We start from the raw sequence: 23,957 nt of genomic DNA on the forward strand, positions 1-23,957 counted from the left end.
AAAGAATACTGAGTATATTAACTAATTCTTTTAAAAGTTGAGAGTTAAGCCATAAGTTCTTTCCTTGCATGAAAAAAAATGTACATGCTCTAAGAGCTCATAAGTGCTGGTCTGTGACATGCCTTACACAGCATCTTGCCTCAGTTTCTTTTTTGTGCTGTTTTGTTTTGTTTTGCGAGACAGAGTTTCTCTGTGTAATAGCCCTGGCTGTGCCTCAGTTTCTTTGAAACACAGAAAATCACCAATAAGTCTACTTCAGCATCTGTCGGCTGCTGCTAAACTGTGAGGGTAACCACTCCTGACTCATTTTCTGACATTTTAAATAGCATTTCATGTGGCAGGGCTAGAGTGAAGGCTCAGTGGTTTAGAGTTCCCAACACACCCCACCACCAACCCAGCACCTCACAACCCCTGGAGCTCCAAGTTCCAGGGCATCCAATGTGCTCTTCTGCCCTCCCATGATCTTCTGCACACACATGGTGTACACATACAGTCAGGAACACACAAACACACACACACATAAGATTAAGTAAATAAATATTTTCTAAAGCCTAAAACCACACACTTTTTTTTTCATTCAGGGAACTTGTAAGAAAGAGAAAGAACTGGCAGTTCTTCTTATCTTCTCTGTTCTAACTATTATAAGGTAACACAACAAAAATGGTTGTCAGGGAGGAAAACAATCTTTGCAGAATGATTCCAGCTATTAAATGAAAGAGATGAGAGAAAGGAGCACTATCGTTTTTCAGTTCTAATGAACGGTTGCATCTAGGCACTATCACCAATGGACACTAGAGTCACTAGGTGAAAAGCTGGTGGCAAACTCGACAGTGAAGAAAGCCAAGCTGGCCTCACTGGCCAATTTTACCATCAGAACAAAGACATGCAGATATAATGTGTCTCTTAACCAGTGCATATGGAAAGGCTATTTTAATAAAAAATCCAATTTGGGGCTGGAGAGATGGCTCAGAGGTTGAGAACACTGGCTGTTCTTCCTAATGGTCCTGAGTTCAATTCCCAGCAACCACATGGTGGCTCATGACCATCTATAATAAGATCTGGTGTGCAGGTACACATGCAGGCAGAATGCTGTATGAATAATAAATAAATAAATCCTCAAAAAAATTCCACTCTGAGCATGCCTGCAGCTCAGTCCACCAAGGTACAGGAAGGATGGGTTCTGATGAGCATGTTAAGGAATGTCAGGAAGATAAATGGTCAAGATTCAGGATGTGGGCAACCATATGACCACAGCTCCTTCAGTTACTAAACTTGAAAGAGGGAGGATGAATCTGAAGATCAGAAGAAATGATGTGCAACAAACTGCAGAATGTAAACACGTTCACAACCTGTTTGCTTGCTGGTTTTCGAGACAGGGTCTCCTTATGCCCGGCCTGGCCTGGAACTCGCACTCCTCCCGTCTCAGCCTTTTGAATGCTGGGAGCACAGTTGTGCACTATGATGCCTGGCCAGGTTCTTAAGTTCAACAAATTTGTTTTAAAAATAAAGCCGGAGGGGGCTGGGGAAATGGCTCAGCAGTTAAAAGCCCTGCTCTGCTCTCCAAAGGACCTGGGTTCAATTCCCAGCACCCACATGACAGCTCACAACTGTCTGTAACTTAAAGATCTGACACTCCCACACAGACATACATGCAGGCAAAACACCAATGAACGTTAAATATGTGTGTGTGTGTGTGTGTGTGTGTCGTGAAACAATAAGAGATGTGAATATCAGCTGCATACTGATATTAGGAAATTATTGCCATATATTCTAAATGTCCTATTGAGTTTAATTAGCATTACTTGCATGAGCATAGCTAGAGGAGGAAGTTACTGGAGCATGGAACACTTAATCTGTGGCTCCATCACCTTTTGCTGGAGAGCCATTAACTGCCACTGGGTCCTCAGGAAAGGGAGGGGCCCGATGGGAGGCTGGTGGCCACCCCTCTTCTGTGACATTCCCTGAGACGTGGAGGGTATGATATAGATGGCCCACGTAGGGGGTCAAGCAAAAGTCACTTATGCTCAACACTTGGACCAGCTCCTGAGTGTCCGCGATAAGTAGCCATGGCAAAATGAAGGAACACTGGAGGGTGAGAGCAGCGGTAATCAGCCTGTGGGTGTGAATGAGGGTGTTTGGGGAGCAGCTTGACAGCATGAGTTTTGTCTAAACACTGGTAGGGCATGCCTTTCTTGGGGCCTATGGCGTTCTCAGCCATGCGCTTTCGGTCAGGTACCAGAACCAGGCACCAGTTTCCTCCTGGGGAGCAGGGCTCAAACCCAGCCGGAAATCTGTTGGCTGTTACAGAAAGGTGCGGTGTCTTCAGCAGCTGGAGATTATATCAGTTCTGGTGGGCACCCGAAGGCTTTGGCAATGGCATGCGATGTTCTGGCCACGTTATACATTTGCAAGATGCCTCCATTCATATATATATTGCAATTTATTCACTTTGTACGCAGCTGTGGCCCTCTCCCTCATCTCCTCCCTGTCCTCCCTCCCTCCCTCTTCCCCCTATCCCCTTCCCCTAGTCCACTGAAAGGGGGAATCCTCCTCCCCTACTATCTGACCCTACCCTATCAAGTCTTATCAGGACTGCCTGGATCCTCTTCCTCTGTGGCCTGGTAAGGCCACACCGCCAGAGGGTGGTCAAAAAAGCAGGCAAACAAGTTCATGTCAGACACAGTCCCTGCTCCTCTTACCCGGGAACCCACATGGAGATTGAGCCGCCCATGGGCTACGTCTGAGCAGAGGGGTACAATCCATGCATGGTCCTTGCTGGGTGCATAAATCTACTCAGCCCTCCTGGGGCCCAGATTTGTTGGGTCTGTTGGTCTCCTTGTAGAGCTCCTGTTCTCTCTGGAACCCTTCTCCACTGCTGGTGGGAATGTAAACTTGTACAACCACTCTGGAACTTTTATTACTGTTGCTTTATAGTTCAGCTGGAATCAGGAATGGAGATACCTCAAGAAGATCTTTTATTGTACAGGACTGTTTTAGCTATTCTGAGTTTTTTGTTTTTCCATGTGAATTGTAGAATTTTTCTTTCAGTGTCTGTAAAGAATTGTGTTGGTAATTTGATGGGAATTGCATTGAATCTGTAGATTGCTTTTGGTAAGATGGCCATTTTTACTATGTTAATCCTACTGAGCCATGAACATGGAAGATCTTTCCATATTCTGATATATTCTTTAATTTCTTTCTTCAGAGACTTGAAGGATTTTTTCATACAAGTCTTTCACTTGCTTGGTTAGAGTTACACCAAGACACTTTATGTGTTTTGTGGCTATTGGGAAGGGTGCTGTTTCCCTAATTTCTTTCTCAGCCCATTTGTCTTTTTTATACAGGAGGCTACTGATTTTTTTTTTTTTTTTTTAGTTAATTTTGTATCCAGCCACTTTGCTGAAGGTTTTTATCAGCTCTAAGATTGCTCAGTAGAAATTTTGGTGTCAGTCATGTATATTATCATATCATCTGTGAATAGTGATACTTTGACTTCTTCCTTTCCTATTTGTATCCCCTTGATCTTTTTTAGTTGTCTTATTGCTCTAGCTAGGACTTCAAGTACTATGTTGAAGAGATACAGAGATAGTGGGCAGCCTTGCCTTGTCCCTGATTTCAGTGGGATTGATTTAAGTTTCTCTCAATTTAGTTTGATGTTGGCTATAGGCTTGCTGTATATGCCGTTACTAAGTTTAGGTATGTGCTTTGTATCCCTGATCTCTCCAAGACTTTAAGCATGAACAGATGTTATATTTTTATCGAATGATTTTTCAGCATCTAAGGAGATTGTCATGTTTTTTTTTCCTTCAGTTTGTTTAGATGGTGTATTGCATTGATGGATTTCCATATATTGAACCACCCCAGTATGCTTGGGATGAAGCCTATTTGGTCATAGTGGATGATATCTTTGATGTGTTTTTGGATTCAGTTTGTGAGCATTTTATTGAGTATTTTTGCATCAATGTTCATAAGGAAAATTGGTCTGAAATGTTTTCTTTGTTGAGTCTTTGTGAGGTTTAGGTATTAAGGTGACTGTGGCCTCATAGAATGAGTTTTGTAGTGTTCCTTCAGTTTCCGTTTTGTGGAATACTTTGAAGAATATTGGTATTAGCTCTTCTTTGAAGATCTGGTAGAATTCTGTGCTAAAATCATCTGGTCCTGGGCTTTTTTGGGATGAGAGACTTTTGATGACTATTTCTATTTCCTTAGGAGATATAGGACTATTTAATTTATTTACCTGATCCTGATTCAGCTTTGGTAAGTGGAATCTATCAAGAAAATTGTCCATTTCATTTAGATTTTCAAATTTTGTGGCAAATAAGCTTTTGAAGAATTCTAATGATTCTTTGAATTTCCTCAGTGTCTGTCATTATGTCCCCCTTTTCATTTCTGATTTTGTTAATTTGGTTAGTGTTCCTCTGCCTTTTAGTTACTATGGCTAAGGGTTTGTCTGTCTTGTTGATTTCTCAAAGAACCAGCTCTTGGATTTGTTGATTCTTTGTTCTCTTTGTTTCTAGTTTATTGATTTCAGCACTGAGTTTGATTATTTCCAGCTTTCTACTCCTCTTGGATGTATCTGCTTCTTTTTTTTCCCCCTAGGGCTTTCAGCTGTGCCATTAAGTTGCATGCATGAGATGTTTCGGATTTCTTTTTGAAGGCACTTAGTGTTATGAACTTTCCTCTTAGCACTGCTTTCATTGTGTCCCATAAGTTTGGGTATGTTATGCCTTCATTTTCATTGAATTCTAGGAAGTCTTTAATTTCTTTTTTGATTTCTTCCCTGACCCATCTGTTGTTGAGTAGAGAGTTGTTCAGTTTCCATGCGTGTGTAGGCTTTTTGCTATTTCTGTTGTTGTTGAGGTCCAGTTTTAGTCCATGGTGGTCAGATAGGATACAAAAGAGTATTTCAATCTCCTTGTATCTGTTGAGGCTTGTTTTGTGGCCAACTATATAGTCTATTTTGGAGAAGGTTCCACAAAGTGCTGAGAAGGTATATTCTTTTGTGATTGGGTGAAAAGTTCTGTAGATGTCTGTTAGGTCCATTTGATTTATGACATCTGTTAGTATCATTGTTTCTCTGTTTAGTTTCTGTTTCGTTGACCTGTCCTTTGGTGAGAGTGGGGTGTTGAAGTCTCCCAGTACTAATGTCTAGGGATCTATGTGTGGTTTAAGCTTTATTAATGTTTCTTTTACAAATGTGGGTGCCTTTGTATTTGGAGCATATATGTTCAAAGTTGAGATGTCTTCTTGGTGAAATTTTCCTTTGATGAGTATATCATCTCTTTTAATAATTTTGGTTGAAAACCTATTTTATTAGATATTAGAATGACTACTCCAGCTTGTTTCTTGGGTCCATTTGCTTGGAAAACCTTCTTTCAGCCCTCTACTCTCAAGTAAAGTCTATCTTTGTAGCTGAAGTGTGTCTTATGTATGCAGCAGAATGTTGTGTCCTATTTATGCATCCATTCTGCTAGTCTATGTTCTTTTATTGGAGAGTTGAGTCCATTGATGTTGAGAGAGATTAATGACCAGTAACTGTTAGTTCCTTTTATTTTGATCTTGGTTTGTTTTGCTTGTCCACTTTTAGTTTGGCTGTAGTGAAGTTATTTATTTCCTGTGTTTTCCTGGGTGTAGTTAGCCTTCTTTGGGTTGTATTTTTCAGTATCTTCTGTAGGGCTGGATTTGTGGGTCTGCACTGTTTGAATTTGTTTTTTCATAGAATATATTGTTTCCTCCATCTATGATGATTGAGAATTTTGCTGGGTATAGTAGTCTGGGCTGACATCTGTGTTCTTTTAGGATCTGCATGATATCGCCCAGGCTCTCCTGGCTTTTATAGTCTCTGTTGAGAAGTCAGGTGTGATTCTGATGGGTTTGCCATTATATGTTACTTGACCTTTTTCCCTTGCAGCTTTTAGTATTTTGTTGTTGTTGTTCTGTATTTTTAGTGTTTTGGTTATTATGTGGCGGTAGGATTTTCATTTCTGGTCTAATCTATTAGATATTGTGTAGACCTCTTGTATGCTTATAGGTATCTTTTTTTTTAATTGAGGAAATTTTTTCCAATGATTTTGTTGAAAATATTTTCTTGTGTCCTGTGTCTGAAGGGCATGGTGTTATCAGAAGTAGGTACACCTTTCACCTCTGGGGCAACCAATGACAAAGACAAAAAAGGTATAATTTGGGCAACTCTGACCAGCAACTCAAGAGGGCACCTGGAGACAAATGTCATGTGTTCTTTCTCATCTGAGACTCCTAGCTCAAAATCTTTATATAGTACATATCCTGGAGTAATTGCAGAAACCAAGAAAGTTAAAAAGAACCATTGTTAAAGTTGGGGGGTGGACAGAAAGGGGAAGAGCAAAGCATAAGTGATGGGAATGGGAAGATGGAGGCTCTAATTAAAGAAGCAGAGAAGATGGGGGAGATGAATACAGAAGAAGAGAGGAAAGTAAAATAATTAAAATGTCTTTAAAGGCATACGGAATCATACTACTAACTATCTATCTTAAAAAAACCATGAGGCAGGTAAGTCATGTATGAATATATGGATGGATGGATGGATGGATGCATGGACGGACAGACTCAAAATTTAAATGAAATTTTCTCATCTGGACTGATAATGCTCTCACCAAGTGCCAAAGACAACCTAACAAAAACCTCAACATCAGGCATAAGTTCCATATGATTTTTAAAAGATCATTTTGCTTTTCTAAAAAAGAAGTTGGTCAGATATCAAAGCATGTGCCAAGGAGGATGAGAATCAGTCTTTTGGCAGGCTAATGCTCCAAATTAAATAAAAACGCTGAGGCAAGAGATCTCTAGAAGGAATTCGGAAGATCTCAAGGGTAATGCTGGTTGTCTAGATAGTCTGGCCACAGCCAAGGAGTTCAGTCTGAGTTTGTCTTTATCCTGCTATACTCGCTTGCTGCTACAGCAGTGGGCATCAACACCGCACCCACACACCCTAACTCTGTAGATTTTGGTTTTTACTCTGCAGCTTCCTTCTGGCCACACATATTTGGATTGTGTCTGCACTTGGCAACTAAAGACCCTGAGTTCGCTGTGAATGTTACTCAGCAAAGCAGACACAGTTACAAAGTATGTTTAGGAGCCCTGAATAAACCTGGTCTGGCTGCTCTCTCTGAGATCATGTCCTCACTTGCCTGCTACTGTTGTTCATATCTTTGCCATTGTACAAATATAAGACCCATAACAAATGGCCTACTCTCATGACAATGGGGAACTCAGCAGCCTGGATTCCAAATCACAGCTTCAGCTCCACCCCCTTGACTTGTGCTTTCGTATTCATGGACCATACATGGGATCTGACAAGACTTTGACAGTGTTTGACAGCTGCTATAACAGACTGTCACAGACTTAGTGACTTGCAACAACACAGATTTACTGTCTCATAGTTTTGGAGTTCAGAAGTCTTACCTGGGTCTCAGTAAACTAAACTCCATGTGTTGGAAGCTCTGTGCTTCTTCTGACAGCTGTACAGGGAATCTATTCTGAGCCCTTCCTAGATCCTGGAAACTACCCACAATTCTTGACAAGTGGCCACTTCCTTTGAAAAGCATTCTCTGCTTCCATCACCATATCCCCTGACTCGCCTCTGCTTCACTTATAAAAAACTCTGCGATTACATTGTACTCATCCAAATACAAGATAATTTCCTCATCTCAATCTCCTTAACTTCATCTCATTTGGGAGATCCCTTTTGACCATGTGAGGCAACACATTCACAGGCTCTGAGGACTAGGGCATAAACATCTTATGGAGGAGACAGACTGAAGCAGTGTTCCACCTACCAAAAGGACCCTCCATGCCAGACAAGGTGGCTCATCCTGTGATCCCAGGATAGAGGATGTGGGGGCAAGGGAATTGAGAGCTTGGAGTCAACCTTGACTACACAGTGAGTTCTAGGCCAGCGTGGACTATATGAGCTCATGTCGTTAAAAAACACAAAACAAAAGCTCTCCAAAAACCCATCTAAAGAAATTTCAGAAAAGAAAAAGCAAGGTCTAGCAACAAATACCCTTATATACCTAGAGCTGAGATTCTTATACCCTCAATATAGACAATGGTGGAGGAAAAGGTGAAGAAAGGCTCTTCCAGAGGATCAGAATTCACTCCCTAACACCCATATTAGGCAGCTCCAGGAAATCCCATGTTTGGAGCCTCCTCAGACATGCATACACAAACAAACACACTCACACACGTAATTTAAAAATTATTTTTAAAGCAAAAAAAAAAAAATCAAAGATGCCTGGCACGGTGTTGCACACCTATGATCCCAGCACTCAGGGAGACAGAGGCAGGTGGATCTCTGTGAGTTTGAGGCCAGCCTGGTCTTCAAAGTGAGTCCAGGATAGCCAAGGATACACAAAGAAACCCTGTCTTGGAAAAAAAAAAAAAACAAATAATAATAATCTTAAAAAAGAAAGAACTCTCTCAGATATTTTGTTAGTGTTAAAAAAAATTCTCATCTCTTAAGCATATGCTAAATACCTAAGTCTTCTAAAAAATAGATTGTATTGATTTCTCGAGGGAAAATGGGGACTTATGCTAACAGTTGATTTTCAAAAAACAAAACAGAACCAAACAAACCCACTGAAACTCATGTAAAACCTTTCTGTATACAAAATAATCCTAGTCAACACAAAGATACAAAGCCATAAATACAGGCACATGATATTTTCAAACAGGGGTAGCTTACCCCTACATACATAAGAGCTTGAATATAAGTTGAAGAATATTGAGTAGGGTTACTGTCTAAAGTAGATCCAATTCCATACCAGGAGCTGAAATTTAGTATTCATTTAGTCAGACTAACCTTTGTTTCCATTAATAAAAGTACAATAGAGAAGGTATTATTTTATGATGACTGTGAATTATTAAAACATCGCTAAAGTACTGATTTTTACATATTAAGTAATCCATTTTTACTGTAACATATCAAATAATACAGACACATGGAAATAAAAGATTAACAATTTCTGTATTATTTTTCAACCTCATTGCTCAATAATTACTGACTGCCCAAATTAATCAGTTAATTAGTAAGCCAACCATTCTCTAAACTGTGTAGATATAGCAACAAACCCAACAATCCTCTGTCCTTTGGTTCTGTGAGAACCAAAAAGCAAGCAGTAAATAAAAGCTGAAGAAAAGGGGGCTGGAGAGATGACTCCGGGCTTTAGAGTCCTTTCTGCTCTTGTAGCAGACCAAATTTTGGTTCCTAGCACTCATGTCAATTGGCTCATAACCACCTGCACGAGGGACTCCAGTATCCTACCATGGCCTCCACGAGTACCCTCACACACATGGCAGAATTCACCCAGGCATATATAAAGACACATCAATAAAAGACAAATTTTTAAATAGGAAGATTAGTGGTTAAGTAAGTGAATTTACTGCTTTCACGGAAGACCAAAGTTTGGTTCCCAATACCCACATAATGGCTCACTACCATCTGCAACTCCAGTTCCAGGGAATCTGATATCTTTTTCTGATCTACTAGGTATACACATATACATATTCAAGCAAAACACTCATACAGATAAAATAACTATTTAAAAAATAAATAAATAAAAGGTGTGTGTGTGTGTGTGTGTGTGTGTGTGTGTGTGTGTGTGTGTTTTAAGACAGCTAGGTGGTGGTGGCAAACACCTTTAATCCCAGCACTCAGGACACAGAGGCAGACAGATTTCTAAGTTCAAGACCAGCCTGGTCTACATAGTGAGTTCCAAGATAGTTAGAACTATGTAGAGACCTTGTCTCAACAACAAAGCTTAGTTTCTGCTCTTTCCTCCAACCTGCTGTTTCCCTCATAGATAACTATGAACCTCCCAGCAATTCATAGTGATTTTTTTGACCACATAGCAAGTTCAAAGCCAGGCTAGGATACATGAGACCCTCTCAGGAAGAACGGGCAAAGAGACACCTTGGTGGTGGTGGTGGTGGTCTTATATCAGTCAGTGGCAGAGCAGATGGCAGACCTTTGTCCATCCTAGCTGGGTGCCCGGCTTGGTGGCCAAAGCTGTTTTATGCCTAGGATGCATAAAAAAACCAAATCAAATCCAGGAGAGTAAGAAGACAGACAGAGACCTGCATTCAGCCACGTCTCCCAGGGGCAGCAAAGATGCCCACAGACCTGTCCCCCTCCGCCATGGCAAGGGCAGACCATAGACACTCAGAGCCCCACCCACCACGGTGCCCACAGACCTGTCCCCCCTCCACCATGGCAAGGGCAGACCATAGACACTCAGAGCCCTGCCTTCCACCACACAGTGTAACAAGGGAGTAGAACGACAAACCTGCAGACCGCCAAGCCGGGGAGACGTGCCCTCTGGCACTCAGCACAGGTGGGCCATAGACACCCAACTGCACCACACCATGAAAACCAGAGAATGTCATCCAGGGGCCCACCAGCCACATGGTCAACCTGCTTCTGTGCCACCACAGTATGCAAATGTGCTGTGGTCAAAAGGGCGAGAGGAAGTGGAGCAGCTTGGGCATCATGAAAAGAGATGGAACTGGAGACTTGAGGGTGGAGAGGAGTAAGTAGCCTGTTATGAGTGGCCGGCCCCGCCACCTCCAGCCATGGTGAGGCCCAGCCCGATCTGCCACTGGGTCCATGGCCACACAGCAGCAGGGTTCAGTGTCAATGTTCACAGACCATATTACCACTAGAAAACATGGGGACATCCCTGGTCGGGGCAGCTGCCACGAACCACGTAGATGTCCAGAGGCTGTACAGAACTGGCCCCACCCCTCACTGACTGGGATGCTATGGAGAGCTGGCAACACTATGGAGAGTGAAAGCTGGCCCTGCACCTCACCCAGGCAGCAGAATGAAGCTGGCCTTGCTGGCAGTGATGTGGGTGAGCTGGCTTGAGGTTGTGAGTGTGGGGAGGCTGACTCTTCCACTCGTCCACCGTGGGGTGGCATGCGCTCAAAGGTAACTGCCACCACCCACCCCCATCCCAGCCCTTGTCACTCCTGGCAGTCCACAAGAGAGCTAGCCCTGCCCCTCACCAGCTGCAGCACTTGGGAGAGGAGTCCTTGCAATCTTGCCTGGACAGCACAGCGGAGCTGACCCTGGTAGTGGGGGCACAGATGAGCCAGCCCCAGTGGCTAGAGTATAGGAGAGCTGCCCTCCCAATCTATTATGAGGAACTGTGGGTGCAGAGGTGATGCCCACTCCTGCACCTGTGGCAGGCAGGCAGGATTGCTGGTCCTAAGGTCATGAGATGGGAAGAGTTGGTCCCACCACTTGTCTGCCGTGAGGTGTTGTGGATACAAGGGTGATGCCCACCCTTGTACCTAGGAATTTGTGGCAATCCGGAGAGCTGACCCCGAGGGTTTGAGACACGTGAGCTAGCCCTTCCCCCTCACTCAGAAGAGCCCTTTGCAGGCTGCAGCACCTGGGAGACTAGACCCTGCACCTTGACTGGGAATCTGGAAGCGCCGGTGCAGCTAAGCCACCCACAAGGTCACAGAGCTGTCCTTGCCTCCAGCAAATGCCGGCATTAGGTGGCCTAGCGAGCAGTGCTGCAGAACTCGCCCTGGTGGTGTGGATAAGGGAGAGCCAGTGTGCTCACCAGCTCAGCTACCACCCAGGCTCACCCCCAAATCGTATCCTCTGCCGGTGGTTAGGACTCCTGAAAGGACTAGTCCCATTGATCCAAAGCTGCAGGATCTCCATGACACAGGGCAACAATAGGATAATGGGGAGGAGTCCCAGCGAGGATACAATATTGATGGTGTCACAGAAGCCAGAGACCACAAACCAGAACAATGACTCATTGCAATGAACATTTGCAAGTGAAGATGTGTGGACAGAGGGATAGACTGTGACACACTGTGACATACTACAGCTTCCATGATGAGATGTTTTCCATGCTTTGTTTTGCTTTATTTGTGTGTTTTATTTGGGAGGGGAGATTGCGAGGGCAAAGGGTGGATATGAGGTAATAGGGAGGTGAGGGGGGCTGGGATGCATGATGTGAAACTCACAAAGAATAAAAAGTTTCTAAAAATTAAAAGAAACAACAGCCAGTTACAAAAAGATAATGTATGAGTTATATGAAGTAAAGTAGTCAAGTTCAGAAAAACAGAAAGAATGGTCATTTTTCTGGGGCTGGAGAGAGGGCTGTGGAAAACACCATAGTTAAAACATTATACAGACTGAACAATTCATATTTTTATATTGAGAAATATACATGTAAACATATACCTATATTCAGTTTGACTAAAAAATGGCCCCCATAGGCCCATAGGGAGGTCACTATCAGGAGGTGTGGCCTTCTTGGTGGAAGTGGGAGGGGACCAGGCTTTAAGCTATCAGAAGCTTAAATAGTGGCTCACAGTCTCTTCCTGCTGCCTGTGGATCCAGGTGTAGAACTCTCAGCTCCTCCAGCGCCATGTCTGCTTGCACACTGCCATGCTTCCTGCCATGATAACTGACTAAACCTCTGAAAATGTAAGCCAGCTCCAATTAAGCATTTTCCTTTATAAGAGATGCCCTGGTCGTGATGTCTCTTCACAGCAATAAAACTCTAAAACAGAGGTGAATTTGTGTAATTCTTTTATCTCAAAACATATTTTTAAAAATCTATTAACAAGACCAGAAGTTCAACAACAGCCATTTACCGGAGACATTTCTGCATTCATATGGTTTATTCGAAGTTACCAAAAATAGGTGCTGAAAAGATTTTGAAAAAATATTCAGTGACTTTTTAGTCCAAAATTATGATACATTATTATCTCTTGATTCCTCTAACTATAATGGTGGAATAAAGCCAATCACAGCAGCACATGCCTTTAATCCCAGTTCTTGGACGCGAGGGGCATGAGGATTTCCGCGCTGGAGGCCAGCCTGATCTACAAAGTTCCAAAGTTCCTGAACGCTCCTTTGTTTATGCCAATATTTCTTGTCTGTCCTGCTTTCTAAAGAAAAAATTAGCCGTCGTTAAAAACCCTTTTTTAGGTTAATCCTGCTGGACCTGGTGGTAATCCTAGCTACCTGGAAGGCTTGAAACAGGACCATCACAGGTTCAAGGCCCCACTCGGCCACACACTGAGCTGAAGGCCAGCCTGAGCTGCTCCCCCTGTCTGAAATAAAAGTGAAAAGAGGATTGGCTTGTAGCTCGGTGGTAAGAACTCCTGAGAGGCTCAGCCCGCAATAGCGACAAAAATGAACAATTATCTTCGGCGTTAATGACACTAACACCACCAGCGGTAGTCTGCAGCGTGCCCCTTTCCATCTCACCGCCCTTCCAGCCTGTTCCCGAGTGCCTGTCCCTGTCTTCCTCTGCTGGTTACCAATAAAGTTGTTACAAAGTGACCTTGAGCGTCTTCCCCCCGCCTTCTCCATCCGGGTGCTGCGGCGGGGATAAGAGCCGCACCGCGCCTGCGCGCCCAGCCCCACTGCTTCGACCTCTGCCGCCGCTGCCGCCGACGCCGCCTCGGAAGGTAAGCGGAGGTAAGGGCCGGGGCGGAGCGGGCCGCCGAGCCCCATCCACCGGGCGGGCTTGTGCTTCCCGGGCACGCGGCCACGCCGGCGGCCTGCGCGGGGGCCCTCGGGGCCAGGGTGGGAAGGGCAGGCCCCAGGGGGGACGCTTGACCTTAAGCCTCTTTCCGCTCCGCAGAGAGGAAGCGGGAGAGGAGCCCACGTCGCCTGTCACCTAAATCCACGCCACGCCGCCAGGAGGAAAGATGTTCGCCTGCGCCAAGCTCGCCCGCACCCCCGCTCTGGTGCGTAACCTGGGCCTCGGCCCAGAGTCCATGCCGAGGGACTGGCTCTCCTTCACCCTTGCCCCGATGTCCTCCCCTCTCTCCCTCCCAACCCTGCGGCCCGCAGACAGCTCCCCCGCCATGCGTCTCCCGAGGCCTGTCAGGCCCACTCGGCGGAGGTCACAGCCTCCTTGCTTGCTCCTTGAGCGCGCCCCTCCCCCACTTCTCGGTCCCTGTGGAGTTGGGGTGGACGCGTAGGTCGGGGTGCAGGGAGGTTAGGAGGGTGCCCCTGAGGCCTAGTTGCCTCCGCAGCCGCGCTTCCCGTGCTTGTCTGTAGGTCAAACTCGCCGCTGCAGAGGGAGGGACTTTGCTTCCTTGTGTGGGCGGAGGAAGGTGGTAGGGGAGCCCTGAAGCTTGCTTTTTGGAGGCCTTAAGTGAAGTCTGGGTCTAAAGGATTTGTCCTAAAGAATCAGGTCCTGGTTCTGAGGGGATCTTCCGTGACCTTACTGTCGTGGACACTCAAGGGCAGAGAAGCCAGGCTACAAGATGTCCTTATCGTGAGAGCGTTTCACTTAAGCTGCCATAGAACTGCTTAGACTGTAGTAAACTTGCAATTAATGGAAACTTAGGAATACCTTGGAAAAAGCGGGAACCCTCTTGACTGCTGGGCTGTTGTAAATGACAGCATTTATACTGACACTCCTAACATTCTTGTCGGCCCACGTTAACTTGCTACAATTATTGAAACTTCCACAGCAACTCAGTCACTTTGTAACTAAGTATTCTTAGGATTTTAGTTTACAAATAGATTAGGTAGCACGTTTTACAATTCATTAGCATGAAGTGTTGTTAGCTTGGCTTCGTGTATTCAGAATGACCAAACAGCCAAGCTAAATGCACAGATAAATGAATCTCTGCTCATTCTCTTCTGTGTTCTCCTTTAGAATTTATAGTTACAAGAAAGGTCACTGACGACTGTAGTCTGTATTCTTAATACGTGAAGTTTTTACTTTCCTTTCATTAATAGATCCGAGCTGGATCCAGACTTGCATATAGACCAATTTCTGCATCAGTGTTATCTCGACCAGAGACTAGGACTGGAGAGGTAAGTAGTAATAATAGCAATTAGGAAATACTGCCAAATAACTCATAGTTCTGATATAGTGAAGGGATGGTCAACGCAGCTTCCTGCACTTAGCAAATGTTTTAGTCAGTGCTCATATTTACGCCCAGAGTTTTGAATTATTTGTATTTAAGATTAAAATAGTCGTGGTTATCAAAAAGAGCCTGCTTTGTTGAAAAGCGCATTATTGTATTGCTGACTGTCGTACACGAGATAAGAATCACTCCAAGCTCCTGATTTTCTCTTTCATCGTGCCATATAGTTACTCATACTGAGCAACAGTATAGACAGTATGAAGAGGTTACCATTTTGGCACTTACAGTAGTTAAAATTGATGTGATTATTGAATTGACCTTTTGCCTTATTTTCTGTTTCCAGGGCTCTACAGTATTTAATGGAGCCCAGAATGGTGTGTGTCAGCTGATCCGAAGGGAGTTTCAGACCAGTGTAATCAGCAGAGACATTGATACTGCTGCCAAGTTCATTGGTGCGGGTGCTGCAACAGTAGGAGTTGCTGGGTCTGGTGCTGGTATTGGAACAGTCTTTGGCAGTCTTATCATTGGTTATGCCAGGTAATCGCTTCTGTCCCAGAGTAAGTTAAAGAAACAATGGGAGCTGTGATGGAGTAGGGAAGCAGTGGAGTGATAGTAGCTCCTTTGAATGAAGTGCCTGCAACAAGTCTCGCATTATATGTTGTGAGCTGTGTGGGTTATTCACTTACTCAAAGAGATAAAGACAGGGACAGGGCCTAGGGCACGAGCCTGTAACCCAACCAATCAGGAGAGAAGGGCAAGCAGATCAGAATCCCTGAAAATGGGTGTAGACTAAGCATTCATATTTGTTTGCAGAGGTAGCTCACTGCCTTTATGTCACATGATTAGGAGTAAAAAAGAATTTGAGAGACGAAAGCAAACTGGTGTGGGAGGGATAGCGCCTCCATGGGAGCTTTGAGGTTGAAAAGGTTGGCACGCTAGTTATCTGATTCTTTACCATGTACCAAATGTGTTGGCATGATTATTTGAAGTAACTGTCACCTGTGTTGTCTCTCGTAGAAACCCTTCACTGAAGCAGCAGCTGTTCTCATATGCTATCCTGGGATTTGCCTTGTCTGAAGCTATGGGTCTCTTTTGTTTGATGGTTGCTTTCTTGATCTTGTTTGCCATGTAACAGAAATTACTGCCTGAAATGTTGGCATTCATAGTAATTATGGATGTAATTCTGTGTCTCTTGCTGTGACTCCAAAAACTGTAGCACTGGTGTCATGGAAATGTACGTTATTTCCAAAGTCATTTCATTAAAGATGAAAACTTTAATTTTTGCTGTGCTTTGTACTTATGTAAATTTGGATCATCATAAAGAAGATGATGCATTGAGGCAAAGAAAAGTCTAGCAGTTACCCTGGTTTTGAAAAAGCACCGCATGTTATTTTTTATGGGAATTCTCTACGTAGTGTTCCGTAGATTATAATTTGGGAGACTTTTGTTTCTTAATGTAAAGGAGAAATATTTTAATCCTGTGAGCTGCTTTGCAACATGATTAATGCAAAAATAGTTTTGTGTTTTTAAAGATTATCATGAATTAGAACACAGAAACATAATCACCTTCCACTTGGATGTGGCTGCCCTTACATTGCTGGCTGTAAAAAAGAATGTCACCTTCCTGGGACTTGGAAGCAGTAACCAGGAGGGAATGGGCTTTTTGTTTCTCCATAGCCTCACACTAAGCAGATCTGTGTCTGCAGTAAGTAACCAGCAATCTTCTGAGGTAGGACCCACTCAGCCTGGCAGCCAGCTTCTAATTTGAGCCAGCCTCTTATAAAGCAGTTGCTGAAAGTGAAGTTAATTGGCTACATTTATGTAATTCTCCTGAAACCCTGCTGCTGCCATTTGTAGTGGAAGTCTTGGGAATGATGGACAAGCAAGTGCTTGTCCCCAGGACTGCATGTTGCTCCTTGCTCAGACTTTTCTACTTAAAGGAAGTGGTACCACCAAAGAAAGACTGTTCTTTGTTCCTGCCTTAGCAGATAAACTACCATCAGCTTGACACCCAAGTTTCTGGTTTAGGATAGAAGATAGTAGAATGTGGGAGAATGAAAAGGACAAACTAGAATGGTACAAATGTATGAAATTCTGTAATTAAACCCATTACTTTATATGCTAACTAAACAAAATTCTAAAGATAAGTTTCAGAATTTTATATTTTTTAAATTGGTTTCAGCTGAGAAAAAGCGCCTGAATTTTTCTTAAAGCATAGTGGGAAGCTTTTCTGTTTGTATTACCTAGGTGCTTGCTTAAATTAATCGCTTGCTCTTGGCCTATAATAAGAATCTTCACCCTGAGACTTAACGATTTGTATTCTAAAACAGGTTTCCCAGGTAGTTTTGTACCATAGCGTTGGAAAATCACTACTTAGACATAGTTTGCCTTATTAAAAAACAAAAGAGCAGAAGCTGTGATTGTTTTTAACTGTTCACCTGGCCTATCAGATACAAAATTCCTGGAAGAACAGTTTCAACCTCTGAAAGGAACGAAAGCAACTCTGTAGCTAATGGTGGCAATCACTCCGGTTGGGAGGTTGAGGCGCATGGTAAGCACTGAGGGGAGCCAGACACAAACCACAAGTGTGTGTATCTGTTTTTATAAATAGGTAAGTCTGTAGAAACTAAACCACGTAGAAGTTATTGGGAGCTGTGGCACACTCCTGTAATCCCAACACTCTGGAAGGCGGATTTCTGTGGCTAGCCTGGTCCACAAATCGAGTCCAAGACAGTCAAGGCTACACAGAGAAACCCGTCTCCAGAAACAAAGTTACTGGGAACTCTAGGAACAAGGAGACTTGGGGAGCTGCCTATTGGCTGTGGAGTTTCATTTTGGGTAATTGAAAATGTTCTGGCATCAAATGGTTGAACAATGTAAGGTGCCAAGTCATCAAACTGTACACGGAAGTGCTTGATGTAGCAAACAATAAGTTCCTGTACTACGTAGCAAAGCACACAGTAAAGTCCTAACATTTTTTTTAAATCATAGAGAAAATTTAGATGAACTAATCTGTTCCAAGTTCATTTTAAATAAAGTCAGCCTTGGTAAAGACTTATTCGTGGTGCTGGTTGATAATCAAAGAAGAGTCAAACACTGGAGGGGGAAGAGCTGCCTCTGGGAAGGGGGCGATTGTGAGGGGGACACAAGCATAAAATAAATCTCTGCAATAGGTGCACAGGCTTCAGTTCACTGAGCAAAAGTTAGAAACTGACTTATACTACTGGCTCTTTACCTAGATGGGAAAAATACATCAAATTCTGTGTCTGGAGAAATAGTTACTGTGTAGCATTTTGCTGTTTAAGACAAAGGAAGCCAGTGCTGCCTCTGCTTCCCAATGATGGGCTCACAGGTGTGTGCCCTGTGCTTCCCTTCTGTGGTGCTGGGGCTTGAACCTTTGCATGTGCTACAAGTCCCAACACGAAGCTACATTAACTCTGCACCACTTGGGTTACAAGTGCCAGCTCCCTTTGTGAGCTGAAACAAATACTGATGTGAAAGACTTCTTAATAACTTAGTATCTGAATGGGACTAATAGAGATGTAACTTTCATACCAACCAAACAAGAAATGAAGCGTTTTCTCTGTTGAGAACACCAGGCTTATTTTTAAAACTCCCCGCAGTCAGGAGAGCCTCAGAGCACTAGAATGCCAGTTCAACTCATTTACTCAGAATGGTGCACTGCAGGTTTTTAATTGCCTTTTATTTGGTATTGTGTTTAATAGAGAAGGGGTGGGTGATTTTCAGGACTGGGAACCAAACCTGGCCCTGTGTCTATTAGGCACTCCGCTGCTGAGTACACCATTGTCTTGAAATATGGTATTTTTTAATATTTTGGTAATTGACTCAGTACTAGTTTGCGTATGAAATGAACTTTGAACTAATGGAAAAGCTGTTATCTAGTCATAAACTCTGTAGTTGATTGAAACAGGTGAATTTCATATAAGTGACGTAAGAGGTGAGCTGTATGGAAGGGTAGGAGTCATTTTCCAGTGAAGAGATCACTTGAAAAACACTGCACCTTAGTCTAATCCTTGAATAATAATGAGGACAGTACAGAAGAGGAAAGTCTGTTGCCTAGTGGATAGCTCAGGGAAGATGAAACAGAAAAGGACTGGAAATAGTGTAAGTTAGAGTTAAAAAGAGACCAAGGCTGAGCAATAGTGTCAACCTTTAGTCCCAGAACTTGGGAGGCAGAGGCAGTCGGAGCTCTGAGTTCAGGCCAGCCTGTTTACAGAGCAAGTTCCAGGATAGCCAGGAAACCCTGTCTTAAAAACAAAAACAGACCAGTGTGATGGCTTGGTCAGCAGTACCAGTGGTTACGATAACAGATCTGCTAGTGGTAAGTTGAGGATGTTGTATGACAAGACTTTTTCCTGGGGAGATGTGCACACATCTACCTACACTCCAGATAGGGGGCCCGTGACAGACCAAGGTATGGCTATAACCTAAGTCCAACTTGTAAACCAATGAGGTTTTTGGGATTACTTACAAGAATATGTGTGAGGGATTACTTACAGTAGCAGAAATGACTGAAAGACAGCTACATCACCAAAGCCCATCCTATCATGCATGACAGCTCACAGAACTGGGGATGTGGAACGCACTGCAGGTTTTGAGTTGTTTGCCTTCGTGCTTCCCTGCAGGGTGGAATGTTTCAATCTCTAAGGAAACAGAGGGCTTAGTCTGGGATTGTGGCCATGATAGTTTTAAAGAATCTTCAAAGAACTGGAGAGATGGCTCTGTGGTTAAGGGCATGTATCACTGCTGCAGAGGACAGGGGTTCTATTTCCAACCCCTACATGGCGGCTCATAACTCATAAGTCCAGTTCCAGGGGCTCTGAAGCCCTCTTCTGACATACCAGGCTCCAAAAGAAGTATTGAGGCTTACCTAGATCTCTAGGGCCAATCAGGAAAGGCAAGTGTCTCCATTCCCTGTTTCCCGAGTGCTATTCCTGATGAGACAGGCTTCATGTATGGACTGCCAACACTCAAAACGAGCCTGCAGAATTAGGAAAAATCAACTCAACTCACTTCCCAAATTGTAGAGACATTGTTTGGTAGTGCTAGGATCCAGATTCATACCTTTCTTAATTTCAGAGCACGTGGTTGTATTAGGGATTCCAAGGAGAAATTGATTTGGCTAAGTAAGAATTTTGATTTTTGTATAATTTTGAATATGAAATAGAATCTTACAGGTGGACTTGGTCCTGTAGAGAGGACTGATACAATGTGCCTAATCACCAAATAAAAGTTGAGAGAAAGCATCTGAGAAGTGGCTCCATTAAGAATGTATTGCTCAGCTAACAAGCGATTCCACATGTGGCTCTTGAGGGAACTGGTGCAATGAATGACTATTAGAAATAAGGATAGTAAAAAATCCGCTTGCACTTTTGATGTCTTCATTGTCCTGGCTAATTGAGATTTATCTGTTGGGATAGAATTGTTAAAATAGACTAGAGAGGGTAGAGCGAAGCACATCATTTGAGAAAAGGATGTTGACTCTCATTTGCAATAGTTTTAGGAGTTATATTTTATAACATCTTCCTTGGTATTTGTTCAGCCAAGCTTCTTTTGAGTCATACTGCTCCCAAACAGCATTGCCTGTAAAGATTCTTTAGAAGGGTTAGCTCATTGTGACTTGGATTCGAAGCCAATATTGATTTGTCCAAAGAAAATGTGAAAATATATTATTTAATGTGTAAACTATATTGTTCTACAGAAAACTAAGTATGGAGGGCTAGGCTGAGCGGCACACACTTATAATTTCAGCACTTGGGAGGCAGAGGCATGTAGATCTCTAGGAATACCAGGTCAACCAGGATTATACAATGAAACCTTGTCTATTTAAAAAAATATACAGTTTTTAATCAAATAAAGATTTTTTTATTTTTGGTTTTCATTTTTTGAGATAGGAGTTCTCTGTATTTTGTAGACCATGCTGGCCTCAAACTCACGAGATCTGCCTGTTTGTCTCCGCCTACAAGTGCTGGGATCAAATGCTGGGATCAAATCGTCTGGCAAGATTTGTTTGTTTTAAATACAGGAAAGGTGTAGTAGAATTGAAATTTCTCAGATTTTTATTACAGAACTCGTTCAATAATAAAATAATTGGAACACTAGCTGAACACTTTTTCATAGTTTAGATCACTGGTTCTTAAATGGGCATCACAACCGCTTTGGGGGCTAAACAACCTGTTCATAGGGATCACATATCAGATCTGCATATCAGATAGTTACATTATGACCCATAACAGAAGAAAATTACTGTTATGAAGTAGCAACAAAAATATTTTCATGTTTGGCATCACCACAACATGTATTAAAGGGTTACAGCATTAAAAAGGTTGAGAACCACTGATTTGGATAAAGGGTTGTTTTTTTTTAATTGAAAAACATTGAAAGCATATTGTTTCACAGGGTGGTGTGCGCGTGTGTGCATGGGGTGGGGGTGTTCATTCAGAAGACCTAAATTCAATTCCCAGTACCTGCATGAGGCTGCTCACAACTGCTTCTAACTCCACCTCTAGAAATGGAGGTCTCTATGGGCACTGTATTCACATGCATAAAACACACGCGCGCACACACACATATATGTATTTAATGTGTAAATTGTGTGTATGTATCACATAATTCTCTCTGTAGCCCTGGCTGTCCTGGAGCTCACTTTGTAGACATGCTAGCCTTGAACTCAGATACACCAGCCCCTGACTCCCCAAGTGCTGGGATTACAATCGTGGGCCACCGTACCTGGCTACCATATTTTTTCTTTTTAAGACTTGGGAGGGTGTTAGTATGTAACCCTATCAGACCTGAAACTTGGCTAGCCTCAAACGCAAGAGATCTGCTTGCCACTACACCTGGCATAAAAATTTTAAAACAAGCCAGCAGGTGGCACACGCCTGTAATCCCAGCGTTTGGGGAGGCAAAAGCAGGTGGATTTCCATGAGCTTGAGGTCAGCCTTCTCTAATCCCGGACCGCCAGAAAGAAAGAAAGGGGAGAGGAAGGAGGGAGGAAGGGAGGAAGGGAGGAAGAGAGGAAGGAAGGGAGGAAGGGAAGAAAGAAAAGCAAGGAAAGAAAGAAAGAAAAGCAAGGAAGGAAGGAAGGAAAGGAAGAAAGAAAAGCAAGGAAGGAAGGAAGAAAGGAAGGAAGGAAGGGAAAGGAAAGAAAATGAAAAGAAAAAAATTCAAACAGCAGAATCTACTGCAGGTAGGTAACAACAGAAGGTGGTAACAAATTTGTAGCAAACTGAATTACCCTAGTTTTATAAATTGCAACATTGTTGCAAAACTTGTTAATTGATAGGAAGAGCAGAGAAGATGATCACTAGCAAAATAAATGGCAAAACTCAGCGGTTAAGAGCAGGAGCAGCTCTTCCAGAAGACCTGAATTCAATTCCCAGCACCTGCATGGCAGCTCACAGCTGTCTGTAACTCCAGTTCCAGGGCATGCAATACCCTCACACAGACATACAGATAAAACACCAATGCACATTAAATGTTAATTAATTAACTAATCTTAAAAGAAATAAAAAAGTCAAGGGAGCTGCAGACAGAAAATGAGCTGACACATGAGTTAACAGAATACCCTGTAAAGTGAATAGGGTGAGGAGCAAGTGAAAAGCACGAGAGAGACAAATTGTAACAGCTCTACAGCCTGTGGCCTCAGAAAGATTCAAGAACCATCTCAAGAACCAAGAAACTTAGCAGTTAAAATCTTAAGACATGACATAGATTTGGTAAATGATCAAAATTTGTGGGTTTGGGTTATGTAGATAGCCCAACGTGAACGAAATGCCTGCTTTGTAAGCATGAGGAAATGTCCTAGTCTGGTTTACATTGCTGTGATAAAAATATGACCAAAATGCAACTTGGAGAGGAAAGGTTTATTTCAGCTTACCTTTGTGGTTCATCATAAATATACTCGGTGTATTAACCACACTTAAGTTAGGCCCATGCCCAGGCCAACACAAACTAACTCAACAGTGTTTTCTTTTTCTTTTTTTAAGTTTTATTTATTATGTGTACAATGTTCTGTCTGCATGTACACCTGCGTACCAGAAGAGAACAGCATGAGATCTCATTACAGATGGTCATGAGCCACCATGTGGTTGCTGGGAATTGAACTCAAGACCTCTGGAAGAGCAGCCAGTTCTCTTAACCTCTGAACCATCTCCCCAGCTCCCTCAGTGGTGTTTTCAGACACTATTTGTCTCATAGCTTTGTTTGGGTTTTTTTTTTTTTTAATCTGCTTTGTCTTTTATTTGTATATTTAGGTTTCCACTTTTGGGTTTTTTTTGGGGGGGGGGTATTGTTTGTTTAAAGAGAAAAAAGAAGTTGAGTAGGTGGGAATGTGGGGAGGATCCAGGGGAGTTAGAGCAGGAACCTGGATACAGGAATGGAAGCAGAGACAATGGAGGGATGCTGTTTATTGGCTTGCTCTTCACAACTTCTTCAGCTTGCTTTTTGATATAACCCAGACCCCCTTTCTAGGAGTGATAGAATCACAGCGAGATAGACCGTCTACCACATCAATCTTTATCAAAAAATGTCCTTAGGCCAATCTGATAGAGGCAATGCCTTAACTGACATTCTGTCTTCCTAGATAACTCCAGCAAGTGTAAAATGGACAAAAGACAAACAAACAACAACAACAAACAACTCACCAGCAAAGGACCCTCGTAGCTACAGAAAAAGCCTGGCATGGTTACCTGCCTGTAAGTCCACTGCAGAGGAAGTGGAGACATAGACAGGAAGGGTCTCAGGGCTTGCTAGTTACCCAATCTAGCTATACCCATAAACTCCCAAGTCCAGGGAGATATCCTGTCTCTCCCTGTAACAGTAAGCTGGAGAGTGACAAAAACAAAAAACAAAAACAAAAAACCCTTGACACCAACCTCTGGCCTACACACCCAAAAGTACTTCCAAAATTTGTAGTCAAGTTGTTGAGTGGCTAAATTTGGTTATAAATACATCTCATTGAAGTTAATTATAAGAAATGATCATTTTAAAAAACAGGAAATAACACTTGAGAAAAAACTCTACTGAAAGTTCTA

The 23,957-nt window shown here is 43.0% G+C and overlaps 1 protein-coding gene across 1 annotated transcript; it reads left to right on the forward strand.

Annotated features, from left to right (window-relative positions):
- The first annotated feature begins 13,440 nt into the window (after positions 1–13,440).
- On the forward strand, positions 13,441–16,179 carry Atp5mc3 (ATP synthase membrane subunit c locus 3). The gene is made up of 5 exons (XM_021650431.2): positions 13,441–13,482; positions 13,659–13,764; positions 14,771–14,848; positions 15,245–15,438; positions 15,919–16,179. The coding sequence occupies exons 2-5, from the start codon at positions 13,726–13,728 to the stop codon at positions 16,031–16,033; spliced, it is 426 nt and encodes a 141-aa protein (XP_021506106.1). The 5' UTR covers positions 13,441–13,482; positions 13,659–13,725; the 3' UTR covers positions 16,034–16,179.
- Positions 16,180–23,957: the final 7,778 nt, after the last annotated feature.

The sequence above is a fragment of the Meriones unguiculatus genome, chromosome 8, assembly GCF_030254825.1.
Source record: "Meriones unguiculatus strain TT.TT164.6M chromosome 8, Bangor_MerUng_6.1, whole genome shotgun sequence".
NCBI lineage: Eukaryota > Metazoa > Chordata > Mammalia > Rodentia > Muridae > Meriones > Meriones unguiculatus.